At 42.1% G+C, this 22,016-nt stretch overlaps 1 protein-coding gene and 1 non-coding gene across 3 annotated transcripts in view; both read left to right on the forward strand.

Annotated features, from left to right (window-relative positions):
- WDR62 (WD repeat domain 62) overlaps window positions 1–22,016 on the forward strand; it is a 40,892-nt gene continuing 18,876 nt past the window's right edge. Inside the window, exons 1-16 of one of the 2 annotated variants that reach the window (XM_043534711.1) lie at window positions 1–339; window positions 5,556–5,647; window positions 8,183–8,245; window positions 8,622–8,679; window positions 9,024–9,194; window positions 10,651–10,785; window positions 11,359–11,541; window positions 11,690–11,850; window positions 12,727–12,901; window positions 14,342–14,479; window positions 15,589–15,764; window positions 16,370–16,461; window positions 16,872–16,997; window positions 18,433–18,500; window positions 18,876–18,997; window positions 20,532–20,607. In XM_043534711.1, coding sequence (XP_043390646.1) covers window positions 181–339; window positions 5,556–5,647; window positions 8,183–8,245; window positions 8,622–8,679; window positions 9,024–9,194; window positions 10,651–10,785; window positions 11,359–11,541; window positions 11,690–11,850; window positions 12,727–12,901; window positions 14,342–14,479; window positions 15,589–15,764; window positions 16,370–16,461; window positions 16,872–16,997; window positions 18,433–18,500; window positions 18,876–18,997; window positions 20,532–20,607 — 1,995 coding nt within the window. In that variant the 5' untranslated portion in view covers window positions 1–180. Of the gene's footprint in view, window positions 340–2,641; window positions 2,994–5,555; window positions 5,648–8,182; window positions 8,246–8,621; window positions 8,680–9,023; window positions 9,195–10,650; window positions 10,786–11,358; window positions 11,542–11,689; window positions 11,851–12,726; window positions 12,902–14,341; window positions 14,480–15,588; window positions 15,765–16,369; window positions 16,462–16,871; window positions 16,998–18,432; window positions 18,501–18,875; window positions 18,998–20,531; window positions 20,608–22,016 lie in introns of those variants that run through there. The other variant, XM_037884606.2, reaches the window with a different exon arrangement.
- Window positions 13,434–13,577, forward strand: LOC114021603. Its single transcript, XR_003566098.1, has one exon. It is a non-coding gene; the product is annotated as a small nucleolar RNA SNORA16B/SNORA16A family (small nucleolar RNA).

The raw sequence follows: 22,016 nt of genomic DNA on the forward strand, positions 1-22,016 counted from the left end.
CCATAAGCATTAGGTCTACAGACCAATTTGATTATCATTACATTTGCTTTCTGGGCTTCTCTTCTCACCAGTCATTGAATGATGGCACTGAGACGTGACAAATACATAAAGCTTTAAAAAAAAAAAAAGAGCCCTCCCCCAAGGGTTAAAAACTCAGCCCCAGAGCTGGCCTGGGCTCTGATGATGATGATCCCAAGTGATGATCCCTCTGGGGGCAAAACAGAAGAGCCATTTCCCCTGCTTGGAGAGCCCTACATTTGGGGGAGGAAGGAGGAGACCATGGTACCCAGAATGAAAGGAGGAAGGGGAATTAACTGCTCGAAGATAAGCCAGTCAGAGGTAAATGGAAGATATGCTCCCCTGAATAGGTGTTCTATAGAAGCAGAAATTTTCCCAGGTCTAGCAAGGATGTTTTCAGGTTATTTATTTAAATGTACCGAATTAGACTATTAATATTTATTATGGGGGCTACACACTTTGTAGCTAGTGTAGGCTGAAGTTATTACACACACCAGGGACTTGAATCCCTCCATCCCCTTCTTTTTCAAGGACTGTGTGTCCCCCCAATTCACCGCTTCCCTCCCCAGCCAGAGGCTCTGTATGCTCCTATTCCCCCTCTCCCTCGTTAGAGTGACCACTTTTGTTGGATGGAAGTAAGGGAAAACCACATGAAAAATAAGGGGCTGCTTTATTTTAAAGAAACACTATTTTCCTTCGCAAATCATGTATTTTTTTTCTCTGAAGTGTACATTTCTATGGCCCCCAACGATACAATGCAATTCTCATTAGCTTCACTGTAATGTTTAAAATTGTACTTCTGATCAGAATTAATATGTTCCAATACATCTTAAAACAAGGGATGGATGGTCACCTTAAGGGAAAAAATCAATTAAATAAAAGATGGCCCTTTAAAATAAGGGATGGGGGTCACACTACCCCCATTTCCAGGTCCCCCATTCTCCCCCATGGGAGGAACTCTGTGTTTTGCCCCCTATTCTTCCCTGCCTGCCCCCCCCCGCACACACATCAGCCTGGTTGGGTAAGTTTGTGAAGTCCTTACAGTCAACTCGACAACATTTCTCTGTCTGTAACACATTAAACTCTGGAATGCTTTATTCAATCCACTCCAAAACTTCAGGGAACGTTCCTGACATCAATGGCCAGACCCATATCCGTTTTGGAGAAAACCAAATAGGAAAAATCAGGGGTGGGGGGACATATGGTGTTCCCATTTGGTTAGCACAGCCACAGCTTCAAGCACCACCAGAGGTGCTGGGGGTGTGGCAGCACCCCTTGGCTTGAAGTGGTTTCCACCATATACAGGGTTTACAGTTTTGTTCAATGGCATTCAATACCCCCACTATAAATATTATTCCAATGCAACAGAGGACCACCGCAATTGTGTATTGATCAAACAATTGGTAATACCCTGCCTCATCTCTGCTCATCTTCCCAATAGAAATTAGCATGTTGATGACACCCTGAATGTCATCTTTCTGTCTGGAAGATAAATTCCAAGTGAGGGGAGGTTAAAAAGACTGTGACTTTTCAGCTTGGAAAAGAGATGCCTAAGAGGCAATATGATAAAATTGGGACTGGTGTGGAGAAAATGAATTAGGAAGTGTTATTTACTCCTTCACAAACACAAGAACCAGGGGATATTAATAGGCAGCAGGTTTAAAACAAACAAAAGGAAGTACTTCACGCAATGCACAGTCAACCTGTGGAACTCATTGCCAGGGGATGTTGTGAAGGCTGAAACTGTAATGTGTGTGTTTGTTTTTTTTTTTTTTTTTTTTTTTTTTTTTTTAAACTACATAAGTTCCTGGAGGACAGGTTCATCAAATGGCTATGAGCCAAGATGGTCAGGGATGCAACCCCATCTTCTGAGTGTCCCTAGCTTCTGACTGGAAGAAGCTGGGAGTGACTGACAGGGGATGGATCACTTGATGATTGCCTGTTCTGGTCATTCCTTCTGAAACACTTGGCTTTGGCCCCTGTTGGATGACAGGATACTGGGCTAGATGGACCATTAGGGATGCACTATGACTGTTCTTATGTTGTTAAGTTGCTTAGCATACACTAAGCCCCTACCATGGGGGCAGGGGGGAATAGGGGCATGCATAGAGCCTTTTCTGTGTGTGTGTGTGTGTGTGAGAGAGAGAGACAAATAGAGGGATGCAGGGAATCACGGGTGCATTGCAATAAGCTTAAGGTGTACAAGCTGTGAGGCATTTTCTGGCCCTTCCAGTTATATTAGGCTTGATCCAACAAGCCCTAGGTGGCACAGAAAGATCATTGGGTTCAAAGGGAGCCTGTGTATAGAGAGGGCTCGCACAATCGGGCTCCAGTTTTCTCCTCCCAGACTCATGGTTTAATTGCTTATAACTGGTGCTAATTCATTAATTGGGTTTTAAATAATTAACTCACGGCATTGAGTGGGGGCTGGGATTCGAACCTTTAACCTTCAGGCCCCTGGTGGGTGTTAGACCTGAAACAGCCCCTAAGAGGAGACAGGGGGCGGGATTTTACGGTAGCTCCGCCACTATTGGCTGATCTGGAAAATGATTGGTTCCCTCCCCGCCCCCCGCACTAGATTATACGCACGGTATATTTCACGGGAGGCGGGATTTAATGGCAGCGCCGCCACTATTGGCGGAACGAGGGATGATTAGCATACACTTCACCCATTGGGGCGTTACGGAGGCGGGGTTTCATGGCAGAGCCGCCGCCGTTGGCTGCGAGCGGAGGTGTTTGGCGTGCGCGGCGGCCAATGGGGGCGGGGAGCCGGGTTTCCGCGCGCAGTTCGGAGCGGTTGCTGCGGGTAGAGGCCGCCTCAGGGGGTCCAGCCGGGGCGAAGGGGCGCGGAGGGCCCCGCAGCCATGGCAGGGTCCGGCGGCGGCGGCGGCTTCTACACCCGGAGCGGGGGCGCCGACTCGCCGCCGCTCTTAAGCCTGAGGCGGAGATCGAGGCACCAGGGGCCGGAGGAGGCGGTGAGGGGCCGGGATGACCGGGAGAGAGGCTGAGGCACTGGGGGGCGGGGCTTGAGGGGGCGGGGCCCCAGCGAGACGGTGACGGGGAGGGGTGGGCAGATGCAAAGGAGGCGGGGCTGGGGGAACAGCGAGGGGGCGGGGTTTGGGCGAGGGGGCGGGGCTACGCGGAGGGGGCGGGGCTTAGGGAGATGCAAGGACGGAGAACTGGTGAGGGGGCGGGGCTACATGAGAGGCGGGGTTGGGGGAGGGGGCGTGAGACACTTTTGGGGATGCGTGGGGAGGTTGGACTAAGGAAGTGATGGGGGGGTTTATTGGGTTGGGGAGATAGAGGTGAAAAGGGGCAGTGATTTGAGACCCTCCTGTGGGTGTCTGTCTCAGCCCCCCTGTTAGATGTAGACCCTGCCCCCCCAGCGTCCCCTAGCATGGGCTGTAGGAGCTGGGTGGGTCTAACTTCTTTGGGGAATGGGTGTGTGGCTGTGTGTGTGTTTTGAGGGTGGGGGTTGTGTCTCAGTGGGAGCAGGGCTCTCGGTTACACACATACGGTACAAGTTACAAATAACCCCCCCGGCCGCTTCAGCAGCTTGAGGGGTTATACAGGCTGTCATGCCATTGGGGTGGTTTGTTCGCTTCTTGCACTCTTGGGATTCCTCTTCTCTGTATTCAACTCCTTACCTCCCCCGTCAGCGAGATAGCTAACTTGCTGTAAAATCCTCCTGGAGACAGCATGGGTAGTTTTTTATCTTGACAAGATCAGCCCTATAAACCTTGTGTTCACTGCCAAAACGGGTGTGTCTTTTGGCTGGGAGTAACTAATGTGTTATCCTCCGGTAAAAGCGCAGTGAAGATCAAATATTTCAGTTTTACAGCAAGGTAGACTTGCTGAGGTCAGCCTCACCTCACGGTACAAATAAAACACCTTATCTTCACTATGCTTTTGTCTTGGGATAGCTCACGTGTTAGTTACCTCGAGGTTAAAAAACCCATACCTTTTAATAGTGAAGATAAAGCTATTCCCTCAGCTCTGGTTGACCTCGACTGAAGTAAAAACCACAGAGTCTTGTCTCCACTAGAATTTTTCAGTGAGTTAGTTGTCTTGATGTAAACATATCTTTTTAAGTGAAGTTATAGTTTCTGATTGGTCTGTTTTTCTTGTTTATATCTCATTTAGGGTCTCGTGTCTCAGTGCAGTGCTGCAGCATATGGGTTAGAAATACAACAGGAACTGTTAATTTTTGTAAAAAATCGATTGCAATATTTTGAAAATCATGAAAACTGATTTCTACAAAGCCAATTTTTTTTTTTAAACAAACTTGTTCTGACAGCCTCCCTTCAAACGTAACAGATTGGAATCTTTGAATAAAATATTTAAGCTACCAAGACCTCCATTCGCAATTCTGTTTCCCCTTCAAACAGTTTGTATCACTGACATCTAAGCCTTTGCGGGGAGCTGTATTCCTATGGTCTCCTTGCTGTGCCACGGATTTCCTGTGTGACCTTGGGCAAGTTACTTAGGCCATTTCTATGCTACAGGTGCACAGCTATGGTGCTGCTGCTGTAGCACTGTGATGTAAACACTTCCTGCATCGATAGAAAGGGTTTTTCTGTCAATTTAGTTAATCCACTTCTCCGAGAGATAGTGACTAGTTTGATGGAAGAGTCCTTCCGTTGAGCTAGCTGTATCCTTGCTAGTGGTTAGGTTGACCTAACTTTTACAATCAGGGCAGGAGATGTTTTCACTGCTCTTAGTGATGTAGCTAGGTCAATCTAATTTGTAAGTGTAGACCAGGCCTTAGACTCTGTCTCTCAGATCCTCAAAGGTTCTCAGTAGGAGTTAGGCACTTTTGAGGATCTTGGCCTCTGTGCCTCAGTTCCCCAGCTATAAAATGGGGATATAATGCTGCCTTACCTACCTCACAAGGGTGTTGAGGATAAATGCTTTAAAGATAGGGAGGTGTTCAGATACTACGGTAATTGGGGGCTTGATAAGTACCTACACTTAATTTATATTGTCATAGCTGGATCAATCAGGAGTGTGAAGAAAAAAAAAACCCACTCCTGTGACCAACACAACTATGCTGACAACCCCCCCAGTGTAGACACAGCCACGCTGATTGAAGAGTACAGTGTCCATTGGGAAGGTGGTGCTCTTGCACAGACAAAAGAAGTCCTTCTGTCAGTGTAGGCTGCATCTATGTTAGGGGACTATGCCAGCAGAGTCTAGTATAAACATAGCCTAAGATACTTACTTTGAGCTCTGGTTTGGAAGAATAGGGAAAAAAACATTTCCAGCCACTGTTTTAAAGCCTGAACATATAGTCTCTAATTATTTGGGCTATTAAGCAATGTTTCCATTTTTAAAGAAAGTTCAGTGTTAAGCTTGTTTATTGTGCATGATTGTTTGCTTGAATTTTTATTGGTTCCCTCTTACCTGATGTGGGAAACCTTGCCTTCCAGGTTGCTGGAACAACTGCTTCAAGAATCTAATAATTGGGAGTTATAAATAAGCTCTTACATAGTTCTGACTGTACTAGACTTCAATATTTTTCCCTCTTTTTTGGGCAGGTTATGCTTGAGAAAGTATTGGGAATAACTACCCAAACCAGTAGTGGTTTAGCTTGTGATCCAAACACCGGGCAGATAGCATATCCTACAGGGTAAGTGTACTATATAACTAAATGTGAAAAAGTGTAAGTTTATGTTGTGTGTCTACCTGCATGATTATAGAAACCACTGCAACTTACAGAGGAAAAAAAATGGACACGGACCCTGGTTGTTTTGCCAACTATGTGTATGCAGTAATGTTATTTCACTATTACTTTGGGGCTCCATCTTACAGCCCTTTGTCACTCAGGTAGGCTTTACATAAGCAGAGGCTAATGGGACAGCTTGCACGAGTAAAGGTTGGATCCCATCCCATGACATAATCAGCTACCACTGTAAGCATATTCAGAGTAGCTAGAGGCATACTTGAGCACCAAAATTCCAACTGACTTCAGTAGGAGATGAAGACATTCAGCATCTCATAGGGCTGTGAGCCCTTAGTAGTTTTTTTCCCCTTGTGGGGCTTCTCTAAACCTTATCTCACAGTGTTCATCAAGCAGCCACGGGCTGGAGATGGAAAGCTCTTGGACAACTACAACATCTTCTAGATCTGGCTAAAGAGGTGTATTCGAGTGCTTTAAGTTCACCTTCTCATTCACAGGCATCCACAAGTCTGAGATCACTGCTGGATTAGACCTGTCAGTTTCATGATAATGGAGTAGCTTAAGCTATACTCTGTTTCTTTCCTCTGTATTGACCCCACCACTTCCAGGCATAGATGCTGGAATTTAGGGTGCTGGGGGTGCTGCCGCACCCTCTGGCTCAAAGTGGGTTCCATCATATACAGGGTTTACAGTTTGGTTCAATGGCTCTCAGCACCCACACTATAAAAATTGTTCCAGAACCCCTACTTCCAGGGTCAGACTCGGTCTCTGATGCTGAGAGTCCAGAAAGTGACCAAGCAAGAGTCTTGACCTCTGATCCCAGTATGACAGTGTGTGGTATGATAGTTACCAGCTGGCCTGGCTTGCCGTTTATAAAATGTGTTAGGTGTGGGGTATGGAGGACTGTGTTGAAATTGCAAGCTTTCATGCTTAGAATGTGGGGTGGTTTCTTGATCCTTATTGCAGACTGGGGGGGTGGATCTGTAGCAAAGCATGCAATCTGAGTCATTCTGAAAAGCGCAAGCTTAAAGCAAGGTGAGGTGAGATGTCTTGCTGCCTTAGGGAGCAGCCTGTTTTCTCTATCTCTGTTTTTGAGTTGAGGGTTCTTGTGTCATCGTTCTGGTTTCTAAGAAATAAAGTCGTATTACTTTGCAACCTTCCAGCAAGAGTGTGTGGTTTTTATCTAACTTCTGTGTGTGTGCTGTGAACATATAACATTAAGCAAATCAAGGGACCTGATTAATCAGTAGCTAACCCACTGAAAGTTATAACAGCACAGGTCAAAATTAGCTTGCTAGGTTACATAATAGATGTATTACAGCCAATTTAAAAAATGTTTGCGGAATTAATTATTCAAAAGAACAAAATAAATTTGTATTCTTTAACACAAACTTTTAAATATTTTGTTTCCTTTATGGTGTTCCACTGAATTAGAGGGAAAGAGTCAATCATGTTCAGAATCATTTTTAAGAAACATTCTTACCTATTTTACAAATTATTATTTATTTGTACTGCTGTAGCACATAGCTACCCCAGTCATGGCCCAGGACGGCCTTGTGCTAGCTGCAGGACAAACATAGTACAAAAAGACTGTTGATTTGAATTATTACAACTGATAAATTCTTAAAATCAAAAACTTTTCTTCATGTTGTTAACTGTTTTGCATTCCTCTTGGCTTGTTAAAAGCCAACTAGCAGTCAGATTCATTTTCTGGCTTGATGCTGTGGCATTTGACATACAAACACCGCAGGATTGTCTTTTTTTTTTTTTTTTTTTTAAATCCCACTATTTACACTGATATTATTTAACACCGCCCCCCCCCCCCCAACAAACAAACAAACAAAATATTAGCCTTGTAAAAGCTTATTTTAACAAACCCTAAATTTTAAATTATACTTTAAATGGTCTGTTTAACTTAAAATATTAGTCAAAAGTGACACTAACACCATCGGTATCCATTGTCAGAGGCTGAAACCAGATTCAGTTGTGCTTTAAGGGTAAGTGCCTATTGCTGAACAATGGAAACAGGGGTTTTAGGTAACGCTTTTAGTTGTTGTAGTAATCTCCAGATTAGTGTTAGAACAAAAGCCTTCTAACAATATAACATAACATAAACATATAACAGTGTGGCCTAGTCGATAGAACACTGGACTGGACTCTGGAAACCTTGGTCCTATTCCTGACTCTGTGACTGGCCTGCTGGGTGACCTTGGGCAAGTCGTGTCACAACTTTGTGCCTCAGTTTCCCATTTGCAAAATGGGGATAATGATACTGACCCTCTTTGTCAACTTGGGGTTTGACTGATGACGAGTTACGGTTATTATCCTATTTTAAAAAATAGGATGTGCTTTTCTCTGCAACATGTTCCCTTTTCTGGGAAGTCTTCCAAATGCTGAAGAATGCCATCTTCCTCCTAACACCCCACCGCTCCACAAACCAGGTGAAACACTTATTAATGTAAATGTCTTGTTCTTTCGTTTCAGGTGTGTGGTTGTAATTTTAAATCCCAAAAAGAATAAACAAAGACACATCTTTAATACTTCCAGGTATTGTCAATGCTTAATTTACTCACCACCTTGATAGTGCTTAGGTATCTTTATTCCAAACTTGCTTTTTGGGATTTGGGTTGCTGAGAAAGGAATGTGACTCTGAGCCGAACAAAGTGTAACTGCTGATACTGTGCATGGCTGCTATATGCCTATTTATGGGGCCACCACTGTGCCAGGGGCTTTACAAACACATTACAAAAAGACAGTGTCTGCCCCAAAGAGCTGACAGTCTAAGTAGATAAGCTATTGTAGACTGTGTGTTTGAATAACACTATGCTGGGTAACATCAGAATGTTTTTTCCTTAGCGTTTATTGTGGTGAGCGCTGTCTGAACTTTCTCTGAGGGAAAACGAAAGCTATATCTTTCTTTCAGGAAAACGCTGAGTGCTCTGTCTTTCTCACCTGATGGAAAATTTATTGTTACTGGTGAGGTGAGTGAAGTGTATTATAGTGCGTACGCTTGGAATGGAATTTCTGATTTCTCTACCAATGCTTGTATGCATGGAAAACCTGCCGTAGTAAGACTAGAAGGAATGCCCAATAAGTGCCCTCTGTTTTGATGCTAGATTTCTGGCCTCCGTACATTGGTTGAATTCTGGCCAGTTGATCAGGTAGTACTAATTTGGAATTTAAACTACAGACTAAAGTGGCTGAACTGTGAGTTGTCTGCACTAGGATACCAGACTAGATGGACCATTGTTCTGATCTGGGATGGCAATTCCTATTTTTTTGTGTACGATTCAAATGGCAGCACATATTCAAATTACTCTTGCAGAACGGGCACAGACCAGCTGTACGAGTGTGGGACGTCGAGGAGAAGACACAAGTATCTGAACTGCACGGCCATAAACATGGAGTGGCTTGTGTGGCTTTTTCTCCCAACATGAAGTATATTGTGTCAGTGGGCTATCAGCATGACATGATTGTCAATGTGTGGGACTGGAAGGTAAGGAACCACAGATGTCAGGGACAAATAGCCTCTGTCATTTCTCACTGAAAAGCAAAGAATTTACTGATGCGTTTACAATAAAATATAATATATCTGTTAGCTATATAATAACAAATGCAATCAAAATAACCCCTCCCTCATTCAAACCAAGAAACCGATCTCACTTGGGGAAAACAGCTGAACTTTGCTATGCGCCTACAAGATTATCAAACTCTAGCATTCCTGGACCAAGGGCAAGTTTCAGAGCTGAGGACTTTGCCGAGACTATCTGCCTCCCTTTTCCTGATGAATAAGGCACACATTTTTTAACAGGGAGGGTAATTAACCATTGGGACAACTCACCAAGGATTGTAGTGGATTCTCCATCACTGGAAATTTTTAAATCAAGAATGGATCTTTTACCAAAAAAAAAAAAAAAAAAGATGCTCTTGTTCAAACAGGAATTAACTCGGAAATTCCATGGCCTGTGTAATACAGGAGATCAGACTAAATAATCACAATAGTCCCTTCTATGAACATTATCTGATCTCTCCTCTTCACTTGCTTGTCTATCCTGTCTCCTGCTCCTAGATTAACCCTATTTGATCTCACTGTCGTCTTTCCTTCCGGCCTCCCCACTGTATTATCTGTCACACTCGTAATATGAAAGTACCTAGGGCCTGTCATCTTGAGCCGGTGTAGATCACATATCATTCGTGCTGAGCTTGGAAGGTAATACATTGTAACGCCTGCAGGATCACATGCATATCCTAAAGGCTTTATTAACCTTTTGTAGTATGTTTGCTCCCAAAAAGAGAAGTCCAGTGAAGGCACTCCTGCTTGATTGAACCAGCTCAGTCATATACACATGAAGCCTCTAGGTCAAGCTGCCTTTGAGTTATTAGGAGACGGGTGGAGAGTGGAGGAAGCATTAGAATGTTTTCAAAAAGTCAGAACACCTTTTCCTCCTCCCTACCCCACCAGGGGCACCGGAATGGGGGGGGTCCAATGGCCCCATCACTTTTTACTTGCCTTAAGGGTGAGCGATGGGAGGGATGAGGGGGTGGAGAGGAGCAAGAGAAGGGCAGGGCCTTGGGGGAAGAGGTGGAGTGTGGTGGTGGGGCCTCGGGGAAGGAGTGGGATGGGGCCACGGTTCTGGCAATGGTGGCCCCCCCATTTCGAGTGAGCTTCCAGCGTTCCTGCATCTCACACTCAGGAGAATCGTCGTTTCACAAAAACACCTTGTCCAAATTGTCAGAAAAACCATCTTTCCTGGAAGATTAACTGTATGCTAAATTGTACTTCATGTCAATGTTCATATGAATTGCTAAGTTATGATGATGAGGATGAAGTGGGGTTGTGTCAAAATTGGCCTTGTAGTGGAATCGGAAATTCAGTCATAACTTCCATGTCTCTTGTGCTATGTATCTGTCATGTACAAATTATTGGGTGCTCATTTTTTATCTCTTTACAGAAAGATACCCTAGTAGCATCAAACAAAGTGTCTTGTAAAGTTATTGCGATATCCTTCTCTGAGGACAGCTACTTTGTTACTGTTGGCCACCGCCATGTTAAATTCTGGTTCTTGGATGCATCAAGAGAAGTTAAGGTAAACCTTTCTCGTGTGCTGTACCAGTTGGAAGTGGGAGTAAACAAGTTTAAAAACCGGTTCTCAGGATATTCAGACAGCTGACTAGATGTTTATTCCATGTCTGTCACTGCAGCAGACAGGGATATTATTTTAGGTGGGTGGTGCAAAAGAGCAGTAAGGCTTTTCATGCCCTACACTCAAGCTCTTTATCATACCATAACTTCCTGCCCTGCTTCAGGAATGACCTATGGCCAGGCAGCTCTAGCTGGGTTTTGAACCTAGCTTTCTGGAAGTAGTCTTCAAAGATCACATTCACAACAGAGCACAAGGGTGAAGGGACAAGAAATTGCTAAATTAACGTTTAAAACGCATTTGCAGGATGTTTCAATTCTTTGACAGAGCTATTGCATACTTGCCGGATTCCAGAAAACATGAATCAATATGTGTGACAATCCTGTTTCCCATTTTTAAAAAGGAGGAACTTACTTATCTCCTAGTGATATTCAGAGGCTTTCTTTAGATCCTCAGTGAGAGGTGTCAGAAGGACATATGTATTAGTATTTATAATGCAAACTAATGTGTTAATTGCAGATTAAAGAGACTGTGCCATTGGTCGGTCGCTCTGGACTTCTGGGAGAACTTCACAATAACATTTTTTGTGGTGTAGCATGCGGGCAAGGGAAAATGTCGGGCAACACTTTCTGCGTTTCTTATTCTGGACTTCTCTGTCAATTTAACGAGAAGCGAATGCTGGAAAAATGGATTGATCTGAAGGTAAAATGCCACCTTGTCTAATTACTGTAAAATAATTCCATTTTGTTTTGGATACCTAAGCTTTCCTTATGTTACTGTAATTGTTTTATAGAAATACATTTTTTATAACCGAGAACGTAACTTTATGCATGTGGACTTCTTCCTTCAGGTATCACTAGCAAATTGCATTTGTGTTAGTGAGGAGTTTATTTTTTGTGGCTGTGCAAATGGAACTGTGAGGATCTTTCATTCCTACAACATGCATTATCTCACTGATCTACCGAAACCTCACTACTTGGGCATTGATGTAGCCAAAGAGCTTGAACCAAGGTACAAAGTTTTGACATTAAATATAGTGCTTCACCGTGTGTATTATGTTTGACTTGGCTTGAAGGAAAAAGTGCCTTCTCTTTGTAGATCCTAAATACTCCGTACAGCTTCTAAAGATAGTGGCTAAATAGCAAAGGCCAAATTTTCAGAAGTGGCCAGTGACCCTGAGCATTTCTGAAAATTTGATCCTGAAAGTTTGTGGGTTTTAGTCTTACATTTAAGAAAAGAAGAAAATGGATCTCTAAGATTAAATAGACTAGAAATCAGTCATCTTTCAGAGGTCTCTATCCCAGTGTTGTTAACGTTAAAATGAGTTTCTGAAAGAGCTTGAAGAAACTAAAACCTGATGCTTTGCATATAACAATGTAAGGTTTTAAGACAAATCAGACTTGACAGCGTCTTTGCCTGTTTAAATAAAATACTTAGCTTTTATATCAGGCTTTTCATCAGTAGATCTCAAAGCACTTTACGTCTGAAGTAGGTATCATTAATTTGATTTTTATTTCAGTGTAACTAACTGGCATGAATGTTTTCCAAATAGTTAGGTGGCTTTTCAGAGCTGTGTGTTATCAAAACAGTCCGTTGGGCTGTACCCAAGACAGAGATTTTTCACAGGTAAGAAATTCTGGATGGAAGAAGGTAAAAACCCAAGAATAATATTATGCACTGTAAGACTTGAATTGCACCTAGCGTGGACATTTGTGAGACTTGTTACATGCTCAGAAAAATCTAGCTGTGGTTTTAAGATGTCTGTTAGGCTGGAAGATTAGTGATTTTCAGATGTTTAAAACAGAAATTGTTGTATATACCATACTTGCATTTTTTGTTTTTTAAATTCAGCTAAAAAGAATAATTCCTCTTTTTCCGTCTCTTAAGACGACCAGATTCTGTCTACCCAGACACCATTGCCTTAGCCTTTGACCCATGCAATTGTTGGCTCTCTTGTGTGTATAAAGACCACAGTATATACGTCTGGGATGTTAAAGACACAAACAAAGTTGGCAAAGTGTGGTCAGACCTCTTCCACAGTTCCTTTGTATGGAATGTTGAGGTAAGATGTAGTTCATGTGCTAGAAATAGTTATAAAGCTCTAAGATCTGCTCCGTTCTGTCCTCATTGGGGCAAGTATGGTGGCTGCGCAGCACAAAGGTTCTGATTTGGAGCTTGAAGTCCGGGAGCTAGTGGTGCTTAGTCCTGATGGTGAGACGTTTCCCTTAGGCCTGTTATCTTTGGCCATCAAAAGGAGCAATGCTAATGACTTCCAAAGGGATCATGGAGAGAGAATCTCCATTAAACAGAGCTTCTGAGGGTGGTTCTGGGGAATAAAAATGACTTAAGCTTCTTTACTATCCACTTAGAAAAGATTATTTTACTATCCTTCTATTATTTCCATATCAGACTAGTAACTGGTTAATAATAAAGGTTTTCCTCTAGGCAGACCATACTATCAACCTTCTTTATAGTACAGTAGCTTGAGGCAGAACAGAGGATGGGAAAAAGCAGAGTTAATCTTTGGGATGGATTCAGATGTTCAACAGAAAATAGAACTAGGCAGCCTCCAGTTACTCCGCTTTAATAGTGCCCATGACCCTGGTTGACGCTGTCTCTCTCTCTCTTGTGTAGCTGATGTGGTCAAACAGGAACTGCAAGTGACTTGTTTTCATTGACTGTCGCTGTTCAGTTTGTTGCATTGTAGCTGTCCGGTGACATTTCACAAAAATACACCTGTACTTCGTATTTATATACAAGCTTTGTGCTGACAGTGTCCAGCCCAGTGATGTCTCGTGATAGGACATGGCAGATTCCTAAATGCAAAGCAAACTCGGGCACTTATTTTCAGGCAAAGTATTTTGGAGGGGGTAGAAAACCTACCCATTGACTTTTATCTACCCTGAAATGGCTCATCACTTTATCTAGAAGAGGAACTGATACACAGGCTGTCATCTTCCTCCTGGGGCCATGACAAGGAGTCTGATGATGGGCGAGCTCTTTGAAAGAGGGATGGTGAGACAGCTGGTCAGAGTGACTCTTGTCTATTACAGTTATAACTGTATCACTGTTCCGTTGTGCTTCCTTGTCTGTTGTATCCACCTGTTGCAATCTTATACTTCGAGTGAAAGCTGTTCTGATGGAGACTTATATGTTATACTGTGCCTTACACCGCGAGGATGGGGACCTTTAGGCACAAATAAAGTATCGATGACAATAGACTCTCTTCATCTGAGTTAGGGGAGTTATATTTAAAACAAACAAAAACCCCTCCACCCCATTTGGACAAAGGTTTCCAGCTTCCCTTTTTTTATTAGTCAGTTTCACCTAGGAAAAAAGCCACATGATGGGGAGAAAATCTCTCCAGTTTTAAGAGGAGAATTGCAGAGGTTTCTTGTAGAAGAAACTTCTGCTGTTACTTAGGCTTCTGGACTCCCACTCTGTTTTTAGAATGTAAACTAATTTGTACCCTTCCTCTCTCTTATGTTGTGGAAATATGTAGGTTTACCCTGAGTTTGAGGATCACAGGTCCTGTTTACCTCCAGGATCTTTTCTAACCTGTTCATCCGATAACACCATACGATTCTGGAACGTGGAAAGCGACACGAGACCTATGTTCCAGAATAACATTTACAGTAACGTAAGCACCATAATGGCTTTTTGTTTTTTGTTGACAGGCACACACAGCTTTAGAATAATGGGGCCAAATTCACCTGTGGCTTACCCCAGTGTAAAGCCTGGCAGATAAGCCTTTAAGTGTACTACAGGGAGTGAAAATTCTCATGGTGGAAATTATTTAAAATCTCTCTCCTGTGCTGGAGTATTGGGAGAGAGAGCACAGCTGAAAAATTGGTTGGTGCTGGCTGGAAAGACATTGAAGTGAGTGGGATATTCTAGTTCAGTACCTCTCTTCAGCAGTCACCTCTCTCTTTCACATGCATTTGTCTGACTCAAGACAAGTTACGTCCAATTTAAATCCAATTAAAGCTCTGAGGTATCTAGCTTTTATTTTAAACCTGTTCAGAGGTTTTACAATGATCTGAAGAACGCAGGGTTCCTGGATATCTTATTCCTGCCTGTAGGAGCAGTTCCTAGCCACATTTATCAGTTCAGCTAAGCCAACAATATTCTGTACAGATTTGCCTTTTTTGAAAGCAAGAGATAGGGATTTAGTGGCTAAAGAACAAGACTGGTAAACTGATTTCACCTTTCTTTACTGCATTTTCCCATCTGTGAAATGGGGATACTGTGTCTGTGAGGCTCAGTCAGTATCTGTCAGTGCTTTGGAGGTAGTGTTGCCTAGAGGCTAGAGCACTGAACTGCAACTCAGGAGACCGGAGTTCTATTTCTGTCTCTGCCACTGGGTAACTTTTCCCCTCTGTGCCTCAGTGTTCCCCTCTGTAAAAGGGGGCTAATGACCGCTCTCCTTTATAATGCACATTGAGATCTGATGATGGAAAGTCCCATATTACAACTAGGGATGATGATGATTTGAGTTCTTGAAATTATAAACATTAAGGTGGGATTTCAAAAACACTTGCGTGAGTTAGGTGCACAGGTCCCATTGAAAGTCACTGCGGCTTGTGCTCCTCACTCATTCAAACATTTTTGAAAATCCCATCCTTAAGGTGCTAGTATACTATTGAAGTCAAAATTACTGTACTATCTGGGACTCTAGTAAGCATTCCATTGTTTATTGTTATGGTGTATATACCTAACTTGCTCTTTCTTCCCCCTCACAATATAAAGAACTTGCTGAAGGTGGTGTACATGGACAATAATAATCAGCATTTGCAAGATTCAACCAGTGTGCCTGACAGAAATGAAAATGCAGGATATCTAGATGTGAAAGCAGGTGTTCGTGTGATGCAGGTTAGCCCTGATGGCCAGCACTTAGCCTCAGGTGACAGAGGAGGCAACTTGAGGCAAGTATTATCATATCATCAAGTGTCACCTCTACTCTGTTTCACTGAATGTTGCACATTTTAACAGAAATGATCCTGGAAATGCTAGCAAAGCAGCTACAGGTTCTGCACCTGTCAGGATACCCCTACGTTCTCGTTCTGCCTTTCTCTGCTAGGTTAAAGAGCCCTTTAGTACCTGGTATTTTTCTCCCCCATGAAGGTACTTGTACACTGTAAGTCACCTCTCAGTCTTCTTTTAGATAAACTAAACAGATTGAGCTCCTTAAATCTCTCACTGTAAGACATTTTCCCAGTCCTCAAATTATTTTTTGAGGCTTCAGTGGGCTTACTCAATGCTTAAAGATAAGCATGTGCTTATATGTGTTCTATCCCTTTCCCCGCTCTGTGTCTGTCTTGTCTATTAAGATTGTAAGTTTTCCAGGGGCCATCTGCTGTTCTGTGTTTGTACAGTGCCTAGCGCAACTAGACCACATCCTTGGTTCACCCTTAGGCCACTACCATAATAAATATGATTGATAAGTGCTTTGTTGGACTGGTTCCTCTCCTTCCCCCACCCCATCAATGTGTAAAATTGCTGGCTTTTCACTGCTGCATTTTCATTGTAGGATACATGAGTTACAGTTTATGCGTGAAGTGGTTAAGGTGGAAGCTCATGATTCAGAAGTTCTCTGCTTGGAGTATTCCAAACCAGAAACTGGTAAGTATTTGAAAACAAACTCTAAAATCTATTTGAGGAAAATGACAAAAGCACAACTGAACACATGGAAGGTGCTGAAAGTATATTGAAGGATTATTTGTGTTTCTTTGGCTTCAGTCTGCATCAAGCTATGTGTAACTTTAGTTTAGCAGAAATATTCATCTAAAACTGCCTTCTGTGGATTAGCTCTGTTATATTAAGAACTCCAATAAAATATTTATTTTACTGGAAAAAATGTGTTTTTAAGTAAAATGAGCTTATGAGTCTGACTACACATGCTCATTTGTGTAAGAAGATTCCATTTTTACATTGTAATTTTTCAGAATATGACAGTTCAAACAAATGTTGCTTATTTTTAAAGGAAACACAAATCCCCCTGCCTTTAAAAATGTCCCTTTTAATGTCTCTAGGGATGGCACTGCTGGCTTCAGCAAGCAGAGACCGACTGATTCATGTGTTAAATGTAGATAAAAATTATAAATTGGAGCAAACTCTGGATGATCATTCATCTGCCATAACAGCTGTCAAATTTGCAGGTAAGTTTCCAGACTTCATATTAACACTTATTGTTTCTATTAAACTTCCATTGATCTGTCTCAGAGCTGTGAAGAGAGAACTTCAATTACTTTACAATAGGTTTTTAATTTTTTCTTTAAAAGAATGTCTCCTCACATAGCTTGGCAGTAGAGGTGGGCAAATAACTCCCTCCCCTCCCCCCAATTTGGTGGAAGTTCAGAAAAATTGGGCGGGGCGGGGGGAATTCAGTTTGACTCAAATCGAAACCAAAAATTTGCACACACAAAAATTAAATCAGTGAATTAATTGTTTGTTTGTTTTTGACAGTGGGAGGGAGCACTTTTAAGTGCCTGGAGGAGGAGGTGGTGAAGTCAGCTCCCTTATAACTAGACTTGGTAGCATTCGATTTTTGTTTTTTGTAATTTTGACTGTTTATTTTTAAGCATTTTTTTTTCTGTTTATCAATTTTTAAATTTTCACAGTTGTGGGAGATTATGGGGGAGTCGCACGGTTTATTTAATTACAGGGGATGTTGAAATTCAAAAAGTTAAAGCTTTATAACCATTTAAAACACACATATATTTTGACATATGATGTTGACAAAGTAAATAGCCGTAAATCAAACTCTGAGTAAAACACTGCTTGAGAACTTTGCCTGTTTTGTAAACTTTTTATTATGAATGGAAATAGTTTTTCATCCATGGGTGGTGAAATCAACGTATAAAAATCGTATCTTTCCAAGCCTACTTTTATCTTTTTAGCCTAGAGGCTAAGCAACCCACTGGGGATGTGGGAGACCTGGGTTCAGTCCCTCCTCTGCCTGATGTGTAGAAGAGATTTGAACTTGGATTCCTACACTGCAGGGGAGTGTCCTAACCTCTGGGCTGTGGCATATTCTGGGGCAAATCTTTTTCGGTTCCTCCTGCTGAAGCTGTTCCACCATGTATACATTAAATAGTCATTGGAGCAGGGACTCGAACATGGGCACTTTCACATCTTAGGTGAGTGCCCGAACCACCAGTCTGTTCTTAGTCTTTTCCTGACCCAGGGACTAGTCATTGTCATTCAGAGTGTTAATTCATAGATATTCATAATGACAAAAATTACCCCAGTTTGCAAGAGTGGTTTCCCATTATGTTAGTTTCCCCAGATGGGAAGCAATCTTTGGCATGTTCTCATAACTCTCTATTTGTCAGTGTAAATTTGGAACCAAATCCTCATCTGATGTAAACTGAGTAGCTTCATTGACTCTTATACAGCCTAGCAGATTTACATCCGCTATGGATCTGACCTTTAGATCTTGAACATTTTAATTTTTAAAAGGAGCTACTTAGTGCAATTTTAGCTTTCTTGCTTTACAGTCCTTCAATGGGAGGTATTGCAATGAATTCCTATTAGGTCTTGGTGCCTACCTTAAACTCTGACTTCATTTTTCCTTCCTTCCTTTTCCTTCAGGTAATGGAGAAGTTCAAATGATAAGCTGTGGAGCTGATAAAAGTATTTATTTTCGCAGTGCACAAAAGGTAAGTTGTAGCATCCCCCTGTAGATAGCAGCTGATCACTGGCAAAATAGTGTCCTCTCTTGGGGTGTGTACTCTTTTTAACAAAATTGAAGTTACACTGTATATTCTAAACTTACCCCTGAAAAATCAACTTGAATAATCTCTGTCTAGAGTTTGAGATTTATTTTAAGGTCCTTGCAGGCCCTGTAGATTTACAGGGTTTCTGTAGCAGGGATTTATTGGCATTACCTGACACGGGGGTTGCCCATTCTGTATGGGATTTTTTTATTGTACCCATAAACACAGATGGAAAAATTGTTGACAGAAGTCAGGGTTATATTACAAGAAGCAGAGTGCTCCAATCTTGTTTTCTGGTCTGTATGTCTTTTTATGCAGGTTGCAGATGGGATTAATTTCATTAGAACTCATCATGTTGCTGAAAAAACCACCTTATATGACATGGATATTGATATCACACAGAAATACGTAGCTGTCGCCTGCCAAGATAGAAATGTCAGGTGATCTGTTTTATTTGCTTTTTTTATGAAGGCTAGACTATAAAACATGATGTCTCTAATAGAGAAATTTCCCCAATATGTCTGAATAACAGGAAGACATCTCAAGGGTTGTCTGGTAGCCTTTGAGTCGAGAAACTCAAAGGTCAGAGAAGACATCAGAGTCTTAAGTGCCCTAATAATGGCCGTGTCCATTTTTAATGAAATGGTAATTCTTTATTCAGTAATCCCTCAGACAAACGGTACTCCAAGGTTCTTTATCTTCCTGTGATGCTTTGACCCCATCTTTGAAACCAAAGCTTGCAGCAGTTTTAGTAAGCTGGTTAACCTGAACCATTTGTAAATGTCCAATTCTTCCAAGAATTCACTTTTAGATAATGGTTCTGGTGGAACCAATCACTGGCAAATACCGTCCAGTCCTCATTGCTGGCTTTCCACAACATCAGAGTACTATATTAACCCCCCCACTTTTTCCAGAGGTCTGTTTCACTTACAGTAGATAAGTTTGTTATGCTACTGGCCTGTCTGCTGTTCTCCATAAGCCAAGTATGAAGTAAGCTCTCATTATAGAAACTGTTTGTTTGTACAGCGTACTCTTTTTGAGACAAGTTCCATCTTCCTCTGCATTTAGAAATTGCTTAACGCATTTTTTTTTTGCACTGTTGAAATCTAAGCAATAACGAAGAAGACTTAGAACTAAAACGTTGCACAACATACAGCAAAAATTTCAAACTGCTTATGAGAGAATAAATGCAATTTTAAAATACCCTGAATATGTAAACTAAAACTGCCATTTATAAATAGTTCTATGGCATTTTGGCAAAGTTACTTTCTTGGTGTATAGGGCTAGAACTTGCACCTAACCAGAGTTTCTAGTTTCAAGTCAGTCTTTTTAAATTATTATTAATAATCCAACAGAGATTATTAATAACCCAACAGATTTTCCCCTTTCAGAAGGCCCAGCTGTACCAGAGGGGTGGTAACATGCTTCTGTGAGGTTGCCAAAAGGTGACATCTATAGGGAGACCACATATAGCTAAGTGCATATGAGTTCAAGCAGCATTATTGTCTAGAGAGTTAGGACCTGATTTTTTTCCAGTGTGAATTGCAGGTGCTCGGGATATCAGAGACGAGGGGCTAGTCTACATTAGTCTGGTGAGGAGAGCTCTCCCGTCAGCATAATAAAACCACCTCCGTGAGGGGTGGTAGCTGTGTCAGCAGGAGAAGGTCTCACACCAACATAGCGCTGTCCATACTGGCGCTTAGGTCTGTGTAACTTACAACTTAGTCACCCCCTTGAGCAACATAAATTCTACTGACATAAGTAGAAATATGTACAAGGCCTAGGGCACACTGCAGAAGCAAGCTGCTTTGTGCTTTTATAAGCAGGTATTTTATAAAGGCCTTTCTTGATTTGAAAACTACATGGCAAAGTTACCCTGTTCCATTTGTTATGTGTGCATGTGAGGCAAGTCTTGACTGAGCCAAATCACTTGTCTACTGCACACTATTAAAATAAGGAATGACCTTCTTACAGAGTATACAACACTGTCAGTGGGAAACAAAAGTGGTGCTACAAGGGATCGCAAGGCGATGATGGGTCGTTACTAAAGGTAAGCCAGTCATTGCTGCAGCTTTTCAAGTGCTCTGTTGAAACTTGTGCTATGGGTACACATATATGAAATTAAAGCATAATGTTCTATGTATTGCATGTTTGTATGTCTAAATTCTAAAGAGACATCATCTGATGTAGAGATTACAGTGCCATTGCTTCTAGATTTACAGTCCGGTGAAACATATTATAGGTGTTTGCAAAGGACTATGGGAATGTTCCAAGTTTCAAGACCACATGAATGGTCCTTTAAAGAAGCAGGTTATGCAAATTATCACTTGGAAAGTCCCATCAACTTTGACAACTAATCAGAATGCCAAGTGGAATGTTAGCTTGTTCTGTCTGCAGTGTTGTTGTTGTAATCAAGTTGGTCCCAGTATATTAGTGGGACAAGGTAGGTGAGGTAATACCTTTTAATGGATCAGCTTCTGTTGGTGAAAGAGCGAAGCTTTCAAGCTACACAGAGCTGCTCTTCAGGTTTGTAGATCTTGAAAGCTTGTCTCCTTCACCCATAGAAGTTGGTCCAATAAAAGATATTACCTCACCCCCTTTGACTGTTCTGTGGAAGATGCACATGCCATTACAAGGGCATGACCTCTTGTGAGCTTTCTCTCCCTAGGATTTGTTACATTTCAGGTTAGCAAGGCAGGAGTCACAATGGTCCCCTGGTTTGGATGAAACTATTTATTCTTCCTCTTTCCCTTGTCCTGGCAATTGGAGTCAGTTGCTCTTGATCTCCAAGTGTTCTCATCAAGTGCATCTTCCAAGCTGACACCAACTTTCTTCGTGTCCTTCAGCAACTTGAACCACTTTTTTTTTTTTTTTCCCCCCCCAGGTCTTTCCCTTGGTCCTTGTCCCATGCCTGCTAGCTCTTGTACTCTCTGGCCAACGTACCCCACATCTCCTTGTCTTGCATAACCGTGCAATCTCAGTCAGTATTCCCTCAGCTCTTTGGTGGTGGGGCTACCCGCATCATGGCGCATAGTTTGTCAGCTCTTCTCTTACTTGGCATTCACCTGAGCCTTCTCATTTTGGCAGTGTGACGTAGTTGTTCTTCTCTCTTCCTCGTTGGCCAGCATTCCGACCCATACGTCATGGCTGGCCTAAGCACAATCTTATACACTTGGCATATTTTTATCGCAGAGAATTCCCATCAGCTCCCTCCATTTACACCAAGCACTCTTCATGCAGCTGCTAGCATCCTAACGTTCCCATCGTGGCTCAACACTGAACTGAGGTATTTAAATTGTTGCACAGACTTTAATTCTATACCATCTAGTTTTACTGGCTTCTCATTGTCCCTCTTAACAAGGGATTGCATATATTCTGCCTTTTGTCACTTGACTTGTAAGACATTTGCTTCTAATGCAGCCCTCCGCAGTTCTAGCTCTTTTTCCAGTTCACATTTAT

The sequence above is a fragment of the Chelonia mydas genome, chromosome 23 (assembly GCF_015237465.2).
Source record: "Chelonia mydas isolate rCheMyd1 chromosome 23, rCheMyd1.pri.v2, whole genome shotgun sequence".
Classification (NCBI taxonomy): domain Eukaryota; kingdom Metazoa; phylum Chordata; order Testudines; family Cheloniidae; genus Chelonia; species Chelonia mydas.